At 46.0% G+C, this 18992-nt stretch overlaps 1 protein-coding gene across 1 annotated transcript; it reads right to left on the bottom strand.

The window, feature by feature from the left end:
- Nucleotides 1-421: 421 nt before the first annotated feature.
- On the bottom strand, nt 422-1617 carry LOC123140737 (GTPase Obg). Its single transcript, XM_044560021.1, has one exon. The coding sequence runs from the start codon at nt 1566-1568 to the stop codon at nt 681-683; it is 888 nt and encodes a 295-aa protein (XP_044415956.1). The 5' UTR covers nt 1569-1617; the 3' UTR covers nt 422-680.
- Nucleotides 1618-18992: the final 17375 nt, after the last annotated feature.

Here is an 18992-nt window from a genome sequence, read left to right as displayed (position 1 = left end):
CATCTCATTTCCTATGACTTTCATATTCCTATGATTTTTCTACCCTATGAACCAAAGGAGGCCTTGACATATACAGTAACCATGTGACATTGAGGCGGTTTTTAGGTAGAATCAATGGGGAGAAAAATCAAAGATGGGAGAAAAAAATCAAAACAGGAAGGATTGGTAGGGAGGTTGGATGAAGGGCAGATGTATGACGAAACCTTAAGTTCTTTTGAAGTAGTGAAGATATATCATATATCATTATGCCGCTCCATGGAGCCATAATACATTGACGAGCAAGACATTACTACTAAAAGTAAAACAAGCAAGAAAATAAAAAATGATTCGCCGCTCCATGGAGCCATAACACAATGACTCGTCCAATTTTGTGTATTGGATGTGTGCATTGATTGCACCCAAATTATGACAAAAAGACACAAATTGCGGTGGAACTCATATTATTAATTTTCAGATAATACATGTATACATCGTTTGTTGTATTTTTTTAAAGCAAGTCAAGCGTGTCTTACTACTAAAAATAAAACAAGCAAGACATTAATACATGATTCGTAATGGGAACGTTTAAACAAAGCGTGCATGCATGAGAATTAGCATAACGTGGTATCTCAATGCTGCTATTTTGCATGCATGGTAGTATGCAGATGATGTTGCGCGTGAATAGGTGTTTAAGGCACCACTTAGGCACCATTTTTGCCGGCGGCCTGCTGAGAGATGGCCCCGTACTTCATTGCATCAGCCTCAGATTTCGCGGCATCCTTCTTAGCGGATGCTGCCTCTTCAGGTCTGGTGGCGGTTTCAGCCTTCTTGATGGACTTCTCGGCAGCAGCTATGCGAGCATCTGCCAAGGTACCGGCAGCTTCTTTCCTGCTAGGGGAGGTAGAAGAACTTGTACCAGCTACTTGCTGAGAAATGACACCATACTTTGATGCAGCAGCGGTAGACTTGGCTGCAGCTTGCTTGGCAGCCGCGGCCTCTTCAGGTGTGGTAGCGGTTTCAGCTTTCTTGGTGAACATCTTAGCAGCAACAGTGGTGCCTTCTTTCCTATTGGGGGAGGTAGAAGAACTTGTAGCAGTTGCTTTCCGAGAGATGGCACCATACTTTAATGCATCGTCAACAGACTTTGCTGCGTCTCGCTTGGCAGCCATGGCCTTTGCAGGTGTCTTGGCGGTTTCGGCCTTCTTGATGGACTTCTCGGCGGTGACATAGTGTGCGGCGGCTAAAGTACCGGCTGCTTCTTTCCTGCCTAGGGAGGTAGAAGAACCTTTACCATTTGCCTGCTGAGAGATGGCATTGTACTTTAATGCAGCAGAAGCAGATTTTGCTCCATCTTGCTTGGCAGCCGCGGCCTCTTCTGGTGTGGTGGCGCTTTCAGCCTTCTTGATGGACTTCTCGGCGGCAACAACACGTGTAGCTGCTAAGGTAGCGTCAACCCCTTTCCTGCTGGGGGTAGCCATCTTCAATGTGTTCTCCTCCGCAGCGCCATAGGTCTCGGCTGGCCTTGTGGCCGCCACCGCCGCAATGGTGGTGAGAAATAACATGGCCATGACATTCTTTCCGTTGGCCATTAGTAATTTCTCAAGTGATATCTTAGGCGCGCGGAGGATTTGAAATGGTGGAGACACATGATTCATAGTGGTGATAGGCTTTTATAGAGACAATGTGAGGTCAGGAAATCTCTCCCATGAATGTGAGGTCATAAGCTGTCAACAACGAATGTGAGGTCACCAGAGCCCCAGAAAGGTATGGGGTAACCCATTTGTGGAAGCATGCATGCATGCATGCGTGTTTTGCGTTTTCTTTTCTGGTTTCTCTCTATGTATGGACTGTGGGAACAAAAATAGATTTCTGAGCGCGAGCTCAGATGCTCTTGAAATCCAGGACTTATACTCTTTTCGAGATTGTTGTAGGTACCATTACGTGACTTCAAACCCAGACCAGGAGGTCCTTCTCGTCGTACTGGAATGGGAGCCCCTAGGGACGCGCGCGAACTCCGACGGACACCATGTATGACTGTAGGTGCATGCGTATCCGTGCGGTGCATTCATGTGGTGGCAAGTGACGTGACATGAAACAACTTGCTACCATGGTGAGAAAGGTGTGACATGAGCAACGACCACCAGAAGTCGTCTCCAATGTTGAAGTCAACCACGTAGATGAATGGGTTGTCCATGATGGCTTAGGATGACCTGGTTGGTGATGAAGCACACAAACTTCACGAAGGACGCTACCTCTTGTAGCGTCTGGTAAGCTAGCAATCTGTTGGCCGGCGTCGGCCGTGGATGACATTCGGTGTGTGTACCGACAATCCTACACCGCAGGCCCCAACTGGAGCTGCACAAATCTTTAGGCCATGACTCGAATTCAAAGTTTCAAACTCACGCCACGGGCAGCAGAGTGAGCCACGACTTAGATGAACGCAGACGATTAGGTGCCATGGATCAGAATCCAACCAAGATGGCACCGTTTGTCATTCGTCCGAACCTTCCTCGTGTGCTACACGATAGACCCACATGTATCGCACTATTCATGCATGTATAGTTCGTTATGGGGATTTTCCACGCCCTAGCAATGCCACCTCATGCCCCATATCCTGAATCTCCATGCAGCACTGAACAAACATGATAGCAAGTGCATCTAAGCCTGGGCACCGAAATCACTGTTCCCACGTGGGATGCCTCCACTCTGGCTTGCCACATGGATCCGGCTGCCATCGTCGCCTCCTCCAAGCTACCTCAAGCTCCTCCTTCACGCGGTTGGCCCCGATGAGCTCTCTTTGCCAGAAGAGGTGGATGAGTAATGCCTCCAAGCCCGTGCATCATCTTTTCCACTGCATCCACGTGTATGAGGTCCCCATCCCCGAGGTCCACCACCATCACCGAGTGCGTCCCCGAGCCCTCGACACAATATCCACCAAGCCCACTACCGATGTTGTTGAGTTCGTCCGACGGCCCCCTTCTCCGACATCCTTTAGTGTGGCCTGAAATCACATCAGTGTCGCGTGGAGTCGCCCATCACTAATTCTCCTGTCGTCAAGAAAGGCGATTTCCCTGATCAACTCTCCTCCCGTGCTCTAGTGCTGCGTGTTTGTTGCTATTGCGGGCTTGGACGGCAAGGTCATAGAGATGGAGGCACCAGCAGCATCGGCGGTCATTTCTTCTTCTGCACAACAAAACGATGAGATGCGGCCAGCGGCGCCCACGCAGTGTTCACTCCTGATAGGTCCCCTATGCGGTTTCTTCGTTGGTCGGCTTTCCTTTTCGCCGGCTTCATGTGATGTTATAAAAAGTAGATGTACCACTTGATACTTTCGCTGACTTCTCTTCATTTCTTTTTCCCTCGGTTATACGAGAGTTATTGATCTACTATCGCTCCTCACATTCGGTCAAGCAATAGAAACAACAAGAGATTTGGGGGAATTTGCCTAGGGTTCGGCACCAACAGAGGTGCGAGATTGAGCCAGCCATGGAACCGGGTCACGACGGCTAAGGTCTAACCGTTTGAAACATGAGATGCCTCTACTACCAACAAATCATTGCCTTTACTAGGTGAATGGCCGTGCATTGCAACGGAGAACATTCATGAATCCGTGAGTGATATATTCAGGTGATGCTATCAAGAATCAATCAACTTTACGCTCTTGTTAGAACATCATACATGTGCAATGTATGTATTTCTGCCAACATCTTGCAATGTTTATCTGACTATTTTCAAGGCTGGTCTGTATGCTGGCATGTCTCCTCACCTTGAATCTACAAATATGCCCAGAGAGGGCATTTGCTATCAAGAGTATTTAGTTCAGTCAAGTAGTAGACGCATTTTCTTTAGCACTGCAATAAAAAGTGTTTTTGTCAGGACAATAAATTGCAAGCACAAAAGGAAAGGAACCATTTTCTACCTAATAACCCAGCTTTTAAGTAAACTTTGAAGAAAAGGCTCATGAACCACAAAATTGAACAATGTTTAAATGAGTCATTGTTCTTCATTTTTTTCATTAGAAACAGGGTGACAGTACGTGTCACTTAGCAGCAAGATTGCAGCCACTATAGCGTCCTTCTACATGTAGCACTTGAAAACTTCCCATCAAACAATGGCAAACTTGACTCACAATGGCATGCTGCGGGTGCCTCGGCTCATCATATGTCGCCACATGCATGGAAGTAGTTCTGCCCACATCCAAGAGTTCAGAAGACAAGAAACTTTTCCGCAGAAAAGAAGAAATACTCATAAGAAATATCTAAGGACATCATGATTTACTCATTATGTAAAATATCATCCCTTTTGAGGGTCACCAAGTCTACGTTTTACTCGTTGGACCAAAAAAAATATTCATTACAGAAATTCAGATTGCGAGCTACCTGATCACAAGACTTAAGTGTGAGGAAATTAAACTGACGGAAGCGTGAAAGGCACACAATGGATTGTACCAGTAAATTATATCCGATCATTCTTTGTAAAATAGGTAAATATGATAGCCACGATATAATCACCCTATCTAGTCTCCTCAGGTTCATGAATGCATCTAGTCCTCGTTGTAATGTAACAACCACACAAGATCAGGGAAGAGAAAAAATACCATGTCCAACTCTGGACCTTGATGGGCTTTGTCCTGCCCATTCATCTTTTCCAAACCTATATAACGCATGGCTATTCCAAATCTGTGTATCCCATAGATTCATGAGAATGCAATAAAAAGGAAGTGAAATTACATTGCTCCCTCCAAGGACTATCTAGGGAGACCACACGATTGTCCTTTTAATGGTTCTTTTGAGCTTCTTTTCTGTGAGAAATCTTTCGATCAATTCATTTTCAATCATGACAATACAATGAACAATAGGAATAATAAAAATTACATCCATCCGCAGACCATCTAGCAACGACTATAAGCACTAAAGCGAGCCGAAGACGCGCCGTCGTCATCACCCTTCCCTCGCCGGAGCCGGGCAGAACTTATTGTAGTAGACAGTCGGGAACTTGTCGTGCTAAGGCTCCGTAGGACCAGCGCACTAGAATAGCAACCGCCGCCGATGAAGAGACCCATAGATAGGAAGGATCCAATCTAACGACACATAAACGTAGACGAACCAAGACCGAGTCCGAGTAGATCCACCAAAGACAAATCACCTATTGAATCCTGCGAGATCTGCCGGAGACACACCTCCACACACTCTCCGACGATGTTAGACGCGCCATCGAGACGGGGGCTAGGCGGGGAGAACCTTATTCAATCTTCAGGAAGCCGTCGTTCTCTTGCCCTCCTTAGCAGGACACAACCCTAACAAAATTCAAAGAAACATCTAAAAACGAAGCCGTCCCGCTGGTAAGGGATGAGATCCACCGTGTCCCCATGGCCCTAGGGCCACCGGAGACGAGGTGGACCGGCAGCGGCGCCAGCGGGAGGCATAGGAACTCTAAGGTTTTTTGGAGAGGAAACGACGGCTATGGTTCCTCTGAGCTACCTATGCACCGAACTACAACCCTGGAATTATTATAAAAATTGGTCATTTAGAACATTTATGTAAGATGCATAATTCGATGAGCAAAGGGACAATTATGGATGTGAATAGTATCAAATTCAAATGTGACGTCAAATATTAGATGTTGGTACGGTCTACGTTGGTCTTTTTATTTCTCGAGTAGCACATCTACTTTAGGCTTCGAATTTTAAGAGGGCATTGATCAACCCACTTGGCTGACCACGCATCTCAACTGACTCCATCCATATAGATATCTAGACGACACAACCACTAGCTGGACTAAGAAGGCTGATCGATCATCAATGGGATGCCAATTGTTCTTAGATATACTACTAACTAGAAGGGTTGTGCGCGCTTTGCTGTGCCGTTCATGTTATTGGGTATCTTAAGAAACTAATCACTCTGTTTCATAATATAAGGTGTATTTTTTTGAAAAGCCAAACCTTTTAAGTTTTTTCAAATTTGTAGAGAAATATATCAAAATTCATAAGATTAAATCAGTATTTTTAGATTCATCACGAAATGAATTTCCATACCTTTTTTGTTTAATATTGTGGATGTTGATATTTTTGCTCTGAACTTGGTCAAAGTTAAAGAAGTTTGACTTTCTACAAAATTAATACCCTTTATATTTTATAACTGATGGAATATTAAGTTAGGCGGGTGGGGAGATGACTGTGTCATCCGCTAACCAACCTATATTTATGTGGGACAATTTCTGCGTCGGTGGTTGCATGTACTATATTGATACTACAATATCACATGGTGACACTTCTTTTTTCTAGGTGGGGGGAGGGTGCATAGGATTGATATGTTTTTATAGGCCAGTTGCAGCTGATTGATTTAAAAATCATTGGCCCAGTCAAAATTGTCAACCAAATCAAAATTGAATACCTCAATTAAATGAAAGAGATTCAAAATTTGGGAACATAGTGAATTAAAAGAATTCAATTGGAGAGGTTGAGAAATTGTTGACCCAGTCAAAATTGGATGATCAATCTATATTGAATACCTTAATTAATTGTGAGGCCTTAAAAATTAGGAAGCATATTGTATACTATAAAAGAATTGGATTATGAAGCTTCGAGAAATTGTTGACCCGATCAAAATTTCAATAGTTTGAATCCTTCTTGTATTCATGCTTTGTAACCTCGACCCATCGCCCATTGACGCACCCCTTGCACTAGTAGAAAAAGGGCCTATTGTCCCGGTTGGTAAGGGCCTTTTGTCTCGATTTTTGAACCGGGACTAAAGGGTCGTTACTAATGCCCTAGCCCTTTAGTCCCGGTTCTTACACGAACCGGGACAGATGGGCCTCCATGTGGCCGGTGCGGCGAGCCCAGGCAGGAGGGCCTTTGGTCCCGGTTGGTGGCACTAACCGGGACCAATAGGCATCCACGCGTCAGCATTTCTGTGGCTGGGGTTTTTGTTTTTGTTTTGAAAGGGGGGGGGGGGTTTGGGGGTTTTGGGGGGTTAATTTAGGTGTTTCATATATTGTGTTAGCTAGCTAATTAATAGAGAGAAGTGTCCTCTCTTATCTCCGTGCTTGGTCGACGCTACGTACTATATACGTATGGAGAGGACTAGACACGCTAAGGAAACAGAAGATTGTCATGAACATATGCATACAGAGAGAAGTGATATCGACCACCTCTCCTTCTCCGAGAGATTGGTCGAACAACAAGTTCTCGTATATCTATCCGACACTACCGGCTACATATATACAATAATTATCTCTTACAATATAATCTCCTAATTAAATTGTAAGAACACAGGGTCCACATAGTATTCTTCGTTTTCAGCGATCACGTGGTCAAGGAAGAATGCCGCCAATTCCTCTTGAATTGCTCGCATACGATCTGGTGCTAGGAGTTCATCCCGCTTCCGAAACATCTAATTTGAAGAAGGGGGTCAATATATATATATATATATATATATATATATATATATATATATATATATATATATATATATATATATGAATATATATGAATAAATGAAACTCAACACAAATGATGGTAATAAAATAAAATTATGAATATTATTGCTTACGCACTTCATATTGTTCGTCAGAGTAGCCCCGCTCACAGGTCGTGTAGCGGATGGACTCGCAAACGTAGTATCGACAGTAATTATTCCCGGGTTCCTGCCACAACCACTTTACAAGAAATAGAGGTCAATCAAACTGATAAGCAAGCATGCTAAATGGTATTGATGAAACTAGCGCTTGAATCACTAGGAGATGCGCGGAACATGCTACTATAGTACTTACTTTCGGGTGTTTAAATTGCAGCTTCTTCGGCAGTCCGGAGCTTTTTTGGTGAATTTTCTCCAAACCCTGCTAGACAAAGAAAACAATTACTTGATATCAGGAAATGAACAAAGTTGCTGATATGGTGGATAATGATCGATTTAACTTACTTCTCGAGCATTTGAGTCATGTCCGCATAGTCCTGGGGATCTTTTCGTCTTGAGTCTAAGACGGTTACTAGTCCCTGCTCAAGCTTAATCTCTAGGAGAATATAGTGGAAGCTGCGCACGCATGCATAAGTCATCAATTACATTACTATAACCTGGACTAATAAGGGAAACCGAGTATGCACAAGACAGTAACACTCACTTGAAGTTGTAAGGAAAGAGTATTATATCTTTGTTTTCATTTATTACCAACGATCGTAGCAAGTTGGCCTCGGTATTTTCGGCATGATATTTAACCTGAGTTGCATCTATGAGATTTGTCTTAATGAACCCAATATCACCGATTTGTCTTTTCTTCAATTCGGCGATCTTCAATCTGCATAATATAGTGAGGATAATTATAAATAGATGCAACGAAAGAGCTGACCTATATAGAGAGACTTAATGACAGAAGTAGTACTACTTACAGACAGTAGCAAGTGATCGTTGATTTATCGAGGGCCTTTTGATTGAAAAACTGGAAGAACTCCTCAAATGGAACATTCAACAGTTCAATTCCAACGAGGTCATGCTCCGGTTTAACACTCAGCTTCAAAGTATCCCTCCCCCCAGACTCTCTGCAGGTTTTCATGTACCAATCATGTAATCTTCGCATCATCGTTGTTAGAGATCTTTCATCTTTGACGAGAGGCTTCCCGTAATGGTATTTGTGTTCGTCCACCTCCAAGATATCATAATGTACATCGTCGGGCAGGTAATCTCCAAGTTTGCTATAACCGGGCACCATCCTCGGATCATTAGCGACGATGTCGCTAGACACCTTGAGCAGGGGGCACGATGTCGCTAGGCAATTTTTTTCCCAGCTCGTCGTTCTTTTAACCTTTGATCACTGACAGTACTTCCTGACCGCTCCGCTTCGGCAAATGTCTTTGCAATAATGCGCTCATAGTTGCCTCTCGGCGGAGACTTTGGTGGTTTTGTCAGGGCAGCCAGAGTGCGCTTCGCTTTCACCGGATCTACCTTCTCCTCCGAAGGTGGATGTTTATTTGCTTTCACCCCTTCAACTAAGTTCGTCACTTCGGCTCGCACGATCTTCGTGGTTTCCTCCTCGGTCCTCTCGTATGGTAACTTCTCTGGAGTCTTCAGAGAAGGACCGAATCTGTATTGCCTCCCGCCTCTGGCTGTACTGCTAGACGCCGGCAGAGCAGACGGAGCGGCTGCGGCTGTCTTCTTTCCTTTCTTACGAGGCGGAGGAGAAGGACTACGACGCGCCGGAGCAGCCGGAGCGGCGGCGGGTCTCTTCCTCCCTTGCTGACGAGGCGGAGAAGGAGGAGGCTGGCTGCTCTGGCGCGCAGGCGCAGGCGGAGAAGGAGGCGGAGTGCCCTGATCACTCACCAGAGGAGGAGGCGGAGGAGGAGGCGGAGTGCCCTTACTCGCTGGAGGTGTCCAGCTCGGAAGGTTGATGAGCTCCTTCCACCATAGGCATGGAGTCTTCAGAGCAGAACCCAGCCGAGTCTCCCCTTCACCGGTAGGGTGGTCAAGCCGGAGGTCCTCAAATCCCTCCGTTATTTCATCCACCATCATCCTAGCATATCCTTCTGGAATCGGCCGGCAGTGGTAGGTTGCGCCGGGTTCAGGAGGTAAAACAGAGCCAACAGCCACCTTGACTTTGAAGTTCTGCCATTGCGTCATAAGGTGGCAATGTTGAGACTCTGTGATAGCATCCACGGGGTAGCTAGCAGGAGCCGTCAAGACATGCTCCGGCTGAAGCAGCTCGGTGGAAGCCACGCTGCTTCTCCGCTGAGATGGCGGGGTAGCTTCGGGGGTAGTTTCGGCATGTCGATTGCCGTCTCGTTCCTCTAGCGCTTGAACCCTTTCGTGCAACTTCTGAATTTGGGTCCGCTCCACTTTTTTCCTCCTCTCCTGGCTTTTGTAACCGCATGCGTCCGGAAAACCAGCCTTCCATGGAATGGAGCCTGGCGTGCCTCGTGTCCGTCCAGGGTGCTCAGGATTCCCGAGGGCCATTGTGAGCTCGTCGTTCTCTCTGTCTGGAACGAACGTCCCTTCCTGCGCTGCATCGATATACTGCTGAAGCCTCTTGACTGGTATTCTCAAAAGCTCGTCCGTCCAAACGCACCTCCCTGATACAGGGTCCAATTTTCCACCAGCCCCGAAGAACCAAGTCGGGCAATGGTCTGGCCAGTTCATTGTCTGTGGTTCGATCCCTTTATCAAGCAGATCATTCTCAGCCTTGGCCCACTTAGGCTAGGCTTTGAGGTAGCCACCTGACCCCGTGCGATGGTGAAGCTTCTTCTTCGCAGCATTCTTCTTGTTTGTAGCTGACATCTTCTTACTCTTTTCCGATGTCTTGTGGGCCACATATGCGGGCCAGTGATCTCTGATCTTCTCATACCGGCCGATGAATTCTGGTGTCTCTTCTTTGTCGACAAACGTTTTCAGCTCATTCTTCCACCTCCTGAATAGGTCTGCCATCTTCTAAGAGCATGAGACTTGATTAATTGCTCTTTAACTGGCTTCTCCGGATCCTCCTCTGGCGGTAGGGTGAAATTTGCCTTCAGCTCAGTCCAAAGATCATCTTCCTGCATATCATTGACATAAGACACCTCAGGGTCTTCCTTCTTAGGCTTATACCATTGGTGGATGCTGATCGGGATCTTGTCCGTAACTAGAACCCCGCACTGAGCAGCAAATGCATCCTTTGTCCGGATGGGTTCAATCGGTTGGCCGTCGCGCGCGATTGCTGTGATCTCAAACCTTTCATCCGAGCGCAACTTTCTCTTCGGGCCTCGTCTCTTTACCGAAGTTGTGCTTGATCCGGAGGGCTAGAAAAAAGAAGAATGACAAGGGTTAATTAATATGTGTACATACCAAAACAATGAATGCATCAATTAGCTAGTCAGCACAGGCTTAACTAATATATTTACCTGGCCGGACTCTGTTCGGTCACCGGAGCCGTCACCACGGGCTCCTTCTTGCACCAGCATTGGGTCACCGGAGCCATCATAATCATGTCTTTCCTCCTCCACTCTTCGATCACCATAGCCTGCTTCTTCACCCTGTTCTTCCAGACCATCATTGTCGATAAGATACGACAAGATATCACCTCCAGCTAAGATTATGTCCCCCAACACCTCTTCTGCTTGCTCGTCCCGTCCGTGCTCCATTGTTTCTGCAAATATTACAACATGGCAATTATTAGACAAACATGACAGCAGGTGGATATATTAGTGCAAACGTAGACCTAGCTTATTCCGGGTTTGGGGTGGCCTCGGCAACGCTTCAAGGGTAGGGGCGCGGCGGGAGGGGGTAGGAGACCGACATCGTTTTTTTCTAGGGTTTGGGTGTCCTCGAGAGTTTTGGTCGAGCGAGAGGGCCGGGGGGTGCTCCCGTGGTATAAGTTATCACGGTCGAGAGGGGGTATAAATATCGACCGTCCATCATGTCGAAGTTATCTGGGAGGGAGTTATATATATCGACAACGACGACATACATACATGGGAAAATAATGTTATCGGGGAGGGGGTATATCGACAACGACATACCCGATAAAAAATAAGAAGACGAAGAAGAAATAAAAAGAGGAGAAGAAGAAAGGAATAGAGGAGAAGATCGAAGAAAAAAAGAAGAAAAAGAAGAGGAGAAGAAGAAAGGAATAGAGGAGAAGAAGAAAAAATAGATATATCTCCTCTTCTTATTTATTTCTCCTCTTCTTCCTCTCCTCTTCTTCTCCTTTCTTCTTCTTATTTTCGTTTTTCCTCTCCTTCTTTTTCTTCTTCTTCCTTTCCTAGCTAGTTACATAAAACTTTTCTAAAAATGTAAATTTTGCATATATAACACTTTTCCTAACTCTTTTACAACCACAAAAATTACTCCAACTTCATGACAGTACCCACACTCCATTTCACCAAAAACCTTCTGATCCATAGTTCAAAATTTTCAAATTTCATTTAAATGAAATTTGATCCAGATTCAAATTCCTTGCTGAAATCCTATTCAAATTCCTTTCTAAAAATCTAACTTTTGCATATATGTATTTTTAAAACATCATTACAGTTGAAAAAAATACATACATACATATAAAAAACATGTAAAAAATACATACACACATATATGAACATACATAAAAAATACATATATCTAAAAAATATATTTAAAACATCATTACAGTCGGCGACGGCGAGGGCGCGGGCGACGGCGACGGGCGAGGGCGCGGGCGACGGCGACGGGCGAGGGCGCGGCGACGGCGAGGGCGCGGGGCAGGGGCGGCGCGCGTCGGGGCAGGGACGGCGCGCGGCGACGGCGAGGGCGCGGGCGACGGCGACGACGGGCGCGGGCGACGGCAACGGGCGAGGGCGCGGCGACGGCGAGGGCGAAGGTCAGGGGCGGCATGCGTCGTGGCAGGGACGGCGTGCAGCGACGACGTTGGGCGTGGGCGCGGCGAGGGCGCGGGTGACGGCGACGACGACGACGGGCACGGGCGACGGCGACGGGCGAGGGCGCGGGGCAGGGGCGGCGCGCGTCGGGGCAGGGACGGTGCGCGAGGGCGCGGCAACGGCGAGGGCGCGGCAACGGCGAGGGCGCGGGCGACGGCGAGGGCGGCGGGCGGCGTCGGGGCAGCCTGGCGGCGTCGATGTCGTCGAGGGGTCGTCAGGGGCAACTGCGAGATGAAGATGAAAATTTCACAAGTGTTGGTTATATACCAAGAGCTTTGGTCCCGGTTCGTGGCACCAACCGGGACCAATGCACCCTTTAGTCCCGGTTGGTGCCACCAACCGGGACCAAAGGTCTCTTTTTAGCAGCCCAAAGGGCGGGAAGCGGCGGCCTTTGGTCCCGGTTGGTGGCACCAACCGGGACTAAAGGGGTGTATTGGTCCCGGTTGTGGCACCAACCGGTACCAATGCACCCCCTTAGTCCCGGTTGGTGCCACCAACCGGGACCAAAGGACATGTGATGCCCGCGTCGCGGCCAAAGTTTAGTCCCACCTCGCGAGTTGAGAGAGCTCGAGAGTGGTTTATAAGCGCTGCTGCGCCAACCCTCTCGAGCTCCTCTCCATTGCAGGCTTACGGGCCTAATCTTGCACTGCTATGCCTGTGGGCCTGCTCGGCCTTCTGCGGGCCTGAATCCTGGCCCATTGATGGGTTTCTAGTCGTATTCAGGCCGTGGTGGCCCAGTAGGTGGCATTTTTTTTATTTTTTTCCAGTTTTTGTTTTCTTTTTTGCTTTATTTATTTTATTTTGTTTCTACTTACAACAAAATACTTATTTGTTTTATTTTATTTTGTTTCTATTACTTATTTATTTTACTTTATGATAATTTTTTTTGCTATTAAAGTTTCTATCAAAAAAGTTTTTTATGAAAATTCTTTTTGCTTTTAATGATTTTGAACAGAAAATACTTCGATAATTTTAGTTGCATCAATTTTATATGATTTTAGTTTCAATAATACTAGAGGTTTCTTATAATGTTTTGAACAGAAAATACTTTGTTAATTTTAGTTTCATAAATTTTATTAAAGTTTATTTTATTTTGTTTCTACTTATATATTTTAATAAAGTTTATATTATTTTGTTTCTAATTACTTATTTATTTTATTTGTTATTTTTCATGCACCATTTTTCATGCATTTACTAATTATTTTGAGCTATAAGACCCTAAAATTGAAAAGTATTTCAAATGAACTCTAAAAAGGTTGAAAGTTGGCATGGTATCATCATTTCATCCACATAGCATGTGCAAGAAAGTTGAGAGGGTTACGGCAAAAACTAGATGCACTTCGTGTACAAAACGGACAATGGTATCATACTCGTCTGTTACAAAGTTGGCATGGTATCATCATAATAGTTGCGGGAGAAAGTCTTTACTTTTTCTTCGCTTGTGTCATTTGCTTATTGCGCCGTAACCATGGATAATCTTCATCGTTTATAAGGATGCTTGGGTCAGCCTTGACTTTGAAGGGAGGAATTTCATGAAACTTTTCATAATCTTCAGACATGTATGTCTTGCCCTCCACTCCCACAATGTCCCTTTTTCCTGAAAGAACTATGTGGCGCTTTGCCTCATCGTATGATGTATTCGCTTCCTTATCTTTTCTTTTTCTCGGTCTGGTAGACATGTCCTTCACATAGATAACCTGTGCCACATCATTGGCTAGGACGAACGGTTCGTCAGTGTACCCAAGAGTGTTCAGATCCACTGTTGTCATTCCGTACTGTGGGTCTACCTGTACCCCGCCTCCTGACAGATTGACCCATTTGCACTTAAACAAAGGGACCTTAAAATCATGTCCGTAGTCAAGTTCCCATATGTCCATTATGTAACCATAATACATGTCCTTTCCCCTCTCGGTTGCTGCATCAAAGCGGACACCGCTGTTTTGGTTGGTGCTCTTTTGATCTTGGGCGATCGTGTAAAATGTATTCCCATTTATCTCGTATCCTTTGTAAGTCAATACAGTCGAAGATGGTCCCCTGGACAACGAGTAGAACTCATCACAAACAGTGGTGTCACCTCTGAGATGTGTTTCCAACCAACTGCTGAAAGTCCTGATGTGTTCACATGTAATCCAGTCGTCACACTGCTCCGGGTGTTTGGAGCGCAGACTGTTCTTGTGTTCATCGACATACGGGGTCACCAAGGTAGAGTTCTGTAGAACTGCGTAGTGTGCTTGAGATGAATGCCCGTCCCTGCATATTATTGAGTCCGCTCCTAGCGTGCCTTTTCCAGTCAGTCTCCCCTCATACCGCGATTTAGGAAGACCTATCTTCTTAAGTCCAGGAATGAAGTCAACACAAAACCCAATGACATCCTCTGTTTGATGGCCCATGGAGATGCTTCCTTCTGGCCTAGCGCGGTTACGGACATATTTCTTTAGGACTCCCATGAACCTCTCAAAGGGGAACATATTGTGTAGAAATACGGGCTCCAGAATGACAATCTCGTCGACTAGATGAACTAGGACGTGTGTCATGATATTGAAGAAGGATGGTGGGAACACCAGCTCGAAACTGACAAGACATTGCGCCACATCACTCCTTAGCCTTGGTATGATTTCTGGATCGATCACCTTCTGAGAGATTGCATTGAGGAATGCACATAGCTTCACAATGGCTAATCAGACGTTTTCCGGTAGAAGCCCCCTCAATGCAACCGGAAGCAGTTGCGTCATAATCACGTGGTAGTCATGAGACTTTAGGTTCTGGAACTTTTTCTCTGGCATATTTATTATTCCCTTTATATTCGACGAGAAGCCAGTCGGGACCTTCATTCTGAGCAGGCATTCAAAGAAGATTTCTTTCTCTTCTTTCGTAAGAGCGTAGCTGGCACGGACCTTCATACTGCTTCGGAGGCATGCCGTCTTTTTCGTGCAAACGTTGCAGGTCCTCCCGTGCCTCAGGTGTATCTTTTGTCTTCCCATACACGCCCAAGAAGCCTAGCAGGTTCACGCAAAGGTTCTTCGTCACGTGCATCACGTCGATTGAAGAGCGGACCTCTAGGTCTTTCCAGTAGGGTAGGTCCCAAAATATAGATTTCTTCTTCCACATGGGTGCGTGTCCCTCAGCGTCATTCGGAACAGCTAGTCCGCCGGGACCCTTTCCAAAGATTACGTGTAAATCATTGACCATAGCAAGTACGTGATCACCGGTACGCATGGCGGGCTTCTTCCGGTGATCTGCCTCGCCTTTGAAACGCTTGCCTTTCTTTCGACATTGATGGTTGATCGGAAGAAATCGACGATGGCCCAGGTACACATTCTTCCTGCATTTGTCCAGGTATATACTTTCAGTGTCATCTAAACAGTGCATGCATGCGTGGTATCCCTTGTTTGTCTGTCCTGAAAGGTTACTGAGAGCGGGCCAATCGTTGATTGTTACAAACAGCAAGGCGTGTAGGTTAAATTCCTCCTGTTTGTGCTCATCCCACATACGTACACCGTTTCCATTCCACAGCTGTAAAAGTTCTTCAACTAATGGCCTTAGGTACACATCAATGTCGTTGCCGGGTTGCTTAGGGCCTTGGATGAGAACTGGCATCATAATGAACTTCCGCTTCATGCACATCCAAGGAGGAAGGTTATACATACATAGAGTCACGGGCCAGGTGCTGTGATTGCTGCTCTGCTCCCCGAAAGGATTAATGCCATCCGCGCTTAAACCAAACCATACAATCCTTGGGTCAGCTGCAAACTCAGCCCAGTACTTTCTCTAAATTTTTCTCCACTGCGACCCGTCAGCGGGTGCTCTCAACTTCCCGTCTTTCTTACGGTCCTCACTGTGCCATCGCATCAACTTGGCATGCTCTTCATTTCTGAACAGACGTTTCAACCGTGGTATTATAGGAGCATACCACATCACCATCGCAGGAACCCTCTTCCTGGGGGGCTCGCCATCAACATCACCAGGGTCATCTCGTCTGATCTTATACCGCAATGCACCGCATACCGGGCATGCGTTCAGATCCTTGTACGCACCGCGGTAGAGGATGCAGTCATTAGGGCATGCATGTATCTTCTGCACCTCCAATCCTAGAGGGCATACGACCTTCTTTGCTGCGTATGTACTGTCGGGCAATTCGTTATCCTTTCAAAGCTTCTTCTTCAATATTTTTAATAGCTTCTCAAATCCTTTGTCAGGCATAGCATTCTCTGCCTTCCACTGCAGCAATTCCAGTACGGTACCGAGCTTTGTGTTGCCATCTTCGCAATTGGGGTACAACCCTTTTTTGTGATCCTCTAACATGCGATCGAACTTCAGCTTCTCCTTTTGACTTTCGCATTGCGTCCTTGCATCGACAATGACTCGGCGGAGATCATCATCATCGGGCACTGGTTCCTCTTGATCTTCTGCAGCTTCCCCCTTGCAGCATCATTGGGCACATCGTCTGGTTCCTCTTGATCTTCAGCAGCTTCCCCCGTTGCAGCATCACCGTATTCAGGGGGCACATAGTTGTCATCGTCCTCTTCTTCTTCGCCGTCTTCCATCATAACCCCTATTTCTCCGTGCCTCGTCCAAACATATAGTGTGGCATGAAACCCTTGCAAAGCAGGTGGGTGTGAAGGATTTTCCGGTCAGAGTAAGACTTCGTATTCCCACATGTAGGGCATGGACAACACATAAAACCATTCTGCTTGTTTGCCTCAGCCACTTCGAGAACACGCCCTTAATGTACTCGGAGGTGTGTCTGTCACCGTACATCCATTGCCGGTTCATCTGCGTGCATTATATATAATTAAGTGTGTCAAAAACCATTACAGAACATCATGAATAGATAATTAAGTGACCAAATTAATAGAAGTTCATCATCACATTAAAACCAAAGTACATACATAGTTCTCATCTAACAACATATAGCTCTCCAGAGCATCTAATTAATTAAACCATACATTGAAACTGTGTAAAACATTTCAATGCGAAAACAAATGCGATCATAATCGCAACCAAGGTAACAACTGATCCAACGGCATAATATTACCAAGCCTCGGTATGAATGGCATATTTTCTAATCTTTCTAATCTTCAAGTGCATTGCATCCATCTTGATCTTGTGATCATCGATGACATCCGCAACATGCAACTCCAATATCATCTTCTCCTCCTCAATTTTTTTATTTTTTCCTTCAAGTAATTGTTTTCTTCTTCAACTAAATTTAACCTCTCGACAATAGGGTCGGTTGGAATTTCCGGTTCAACCACCTCCAAGATAAATAAAATCTATGTCACGTTGGTCGACATATTTTTCATAAACAATAAATGAACCAAATAGTTATAAAAAGACAATATATACCACATCCGAATCAGAGACAGGACGAGGGCCGACGGGGGCAGATACCAAAACCATCGCACTATGTAATAAGAAGGAATAATAAAAGTAACAAAATTAGACCAGTATCTATCTAAAGTACGAATTTTTTTCTTTCAGAAAGAAGATAAGAACAAGAGGCTCACCACGGTGGTGCTGGCGACGAGATCGGCGCGAGCGATCGACGGCGGTGAAGACGGGGACGGGACGTGACGGACCGCTAAACCTAGACAAATCTCGGGGAAAATGGAGCTCGGAGGTCGAGTTTCGAGAGGAGAAAGATTAACTAGTGTGGCTCAGACATTTCATCGAACACCTCATGTGCATAGGAGGTGAGCTAGAGCACCCAAATGCCCTCCCCTCGCCGGCCAGAAAAAACAGAGCACTGTGGAGTGCTCTGCTGTGGCGATGGGGTATATATAGGCAACTCATTTGTCCCGGTTCGTGGTAGAAACCGGGACTAAAGCTCAGCCTTCTGTCCCGGTTCGAGCCACGAACCGGGACCAATGGTTGTGGGCCAGGAGCGAGGACCATTGGTCCCGGTTCGTGCCTAGAACCGGGACAAATGGGTCCATGCGAACCGGGACCAATGCCCACGAGGCCCCGGCCGGACCCTGGGCTCACGAACCGGGACGAATGCCCCCATGGGTCCCGGTTCATGACTGAACCGGGACTAATGGGCTTGCCATGCCCAAACGAAAGCCTTGTTTTCTATTAGTGTTGTGTCGCCCGCTAGGGAGAATATATCATCTGCACCTGATCATTGTTGACATATTATGAAATTTTGAGGTTCTTTCCGCAAAAAATACATGAGGTTGATGAACAAAAAAAATCGTGATTTGTGATTGATTGATTGTACATGGAGTTGACACCGTTGGCATTGATACGTATCCGTCGTATCTACTTTTCCTAATGCTTCCCCTCTTGTTTTGGACTCTAGTTTACATGATTTGAATGAAACTAACCCGGATTGACGTTGTTTTCAGCAGAACTATCATGGTGTTGTTTCTGTGCAGAAATAAAAGTTCTCGGATTGGAACGAAACTTTGTGAGGAATTTTTATACAAATAAAAAGAATTATTGGAGCCAAGAACCACCGGAGGGGGCACCTGGGTGGGCACAACCCACCAGGGCCACCCTCCAAGCGTGCCCAGGTGGGTTGTCCCCACCTGGTGGCCCCGCAGACCCTGAAACCGACACTATAAAATCCTATTTTTCTAGAAAAAATCATGGAGAAAGAATTATCGCGTTCCACGAGACGGAGCCGCCACCGTCTCCTGTT

Source organism: Triticum aestivum, chromosome 6D (genome assembly GCF_018294505.1).
Source record: "Triticum aestivum cultivar Chinese Spring chromosome 6D, IWGSC CS RefSeq v2.1, whole genome shotgun sequence".
NCBI lineage: Eukaryota > Viridiplantae > Streptophyta > Magnoliopsida > Poales > Poaceae > Triticum > Triticum aestivum.
Note: the sequence above shows the minus strand (reverse complement) of the source record. Positions and strands in the feature narration are given on the sequence as shown.

Bases quoted from the DNA above. Each gene is read 5' to 3' on its own strand.
- LOC123140737 (XM_044560021.1), bottom strand. From the start codon at position 1,568: ATGGCCAACGGAAAGAATGTCATGGCCATGTTATTTCTCACCACCATT.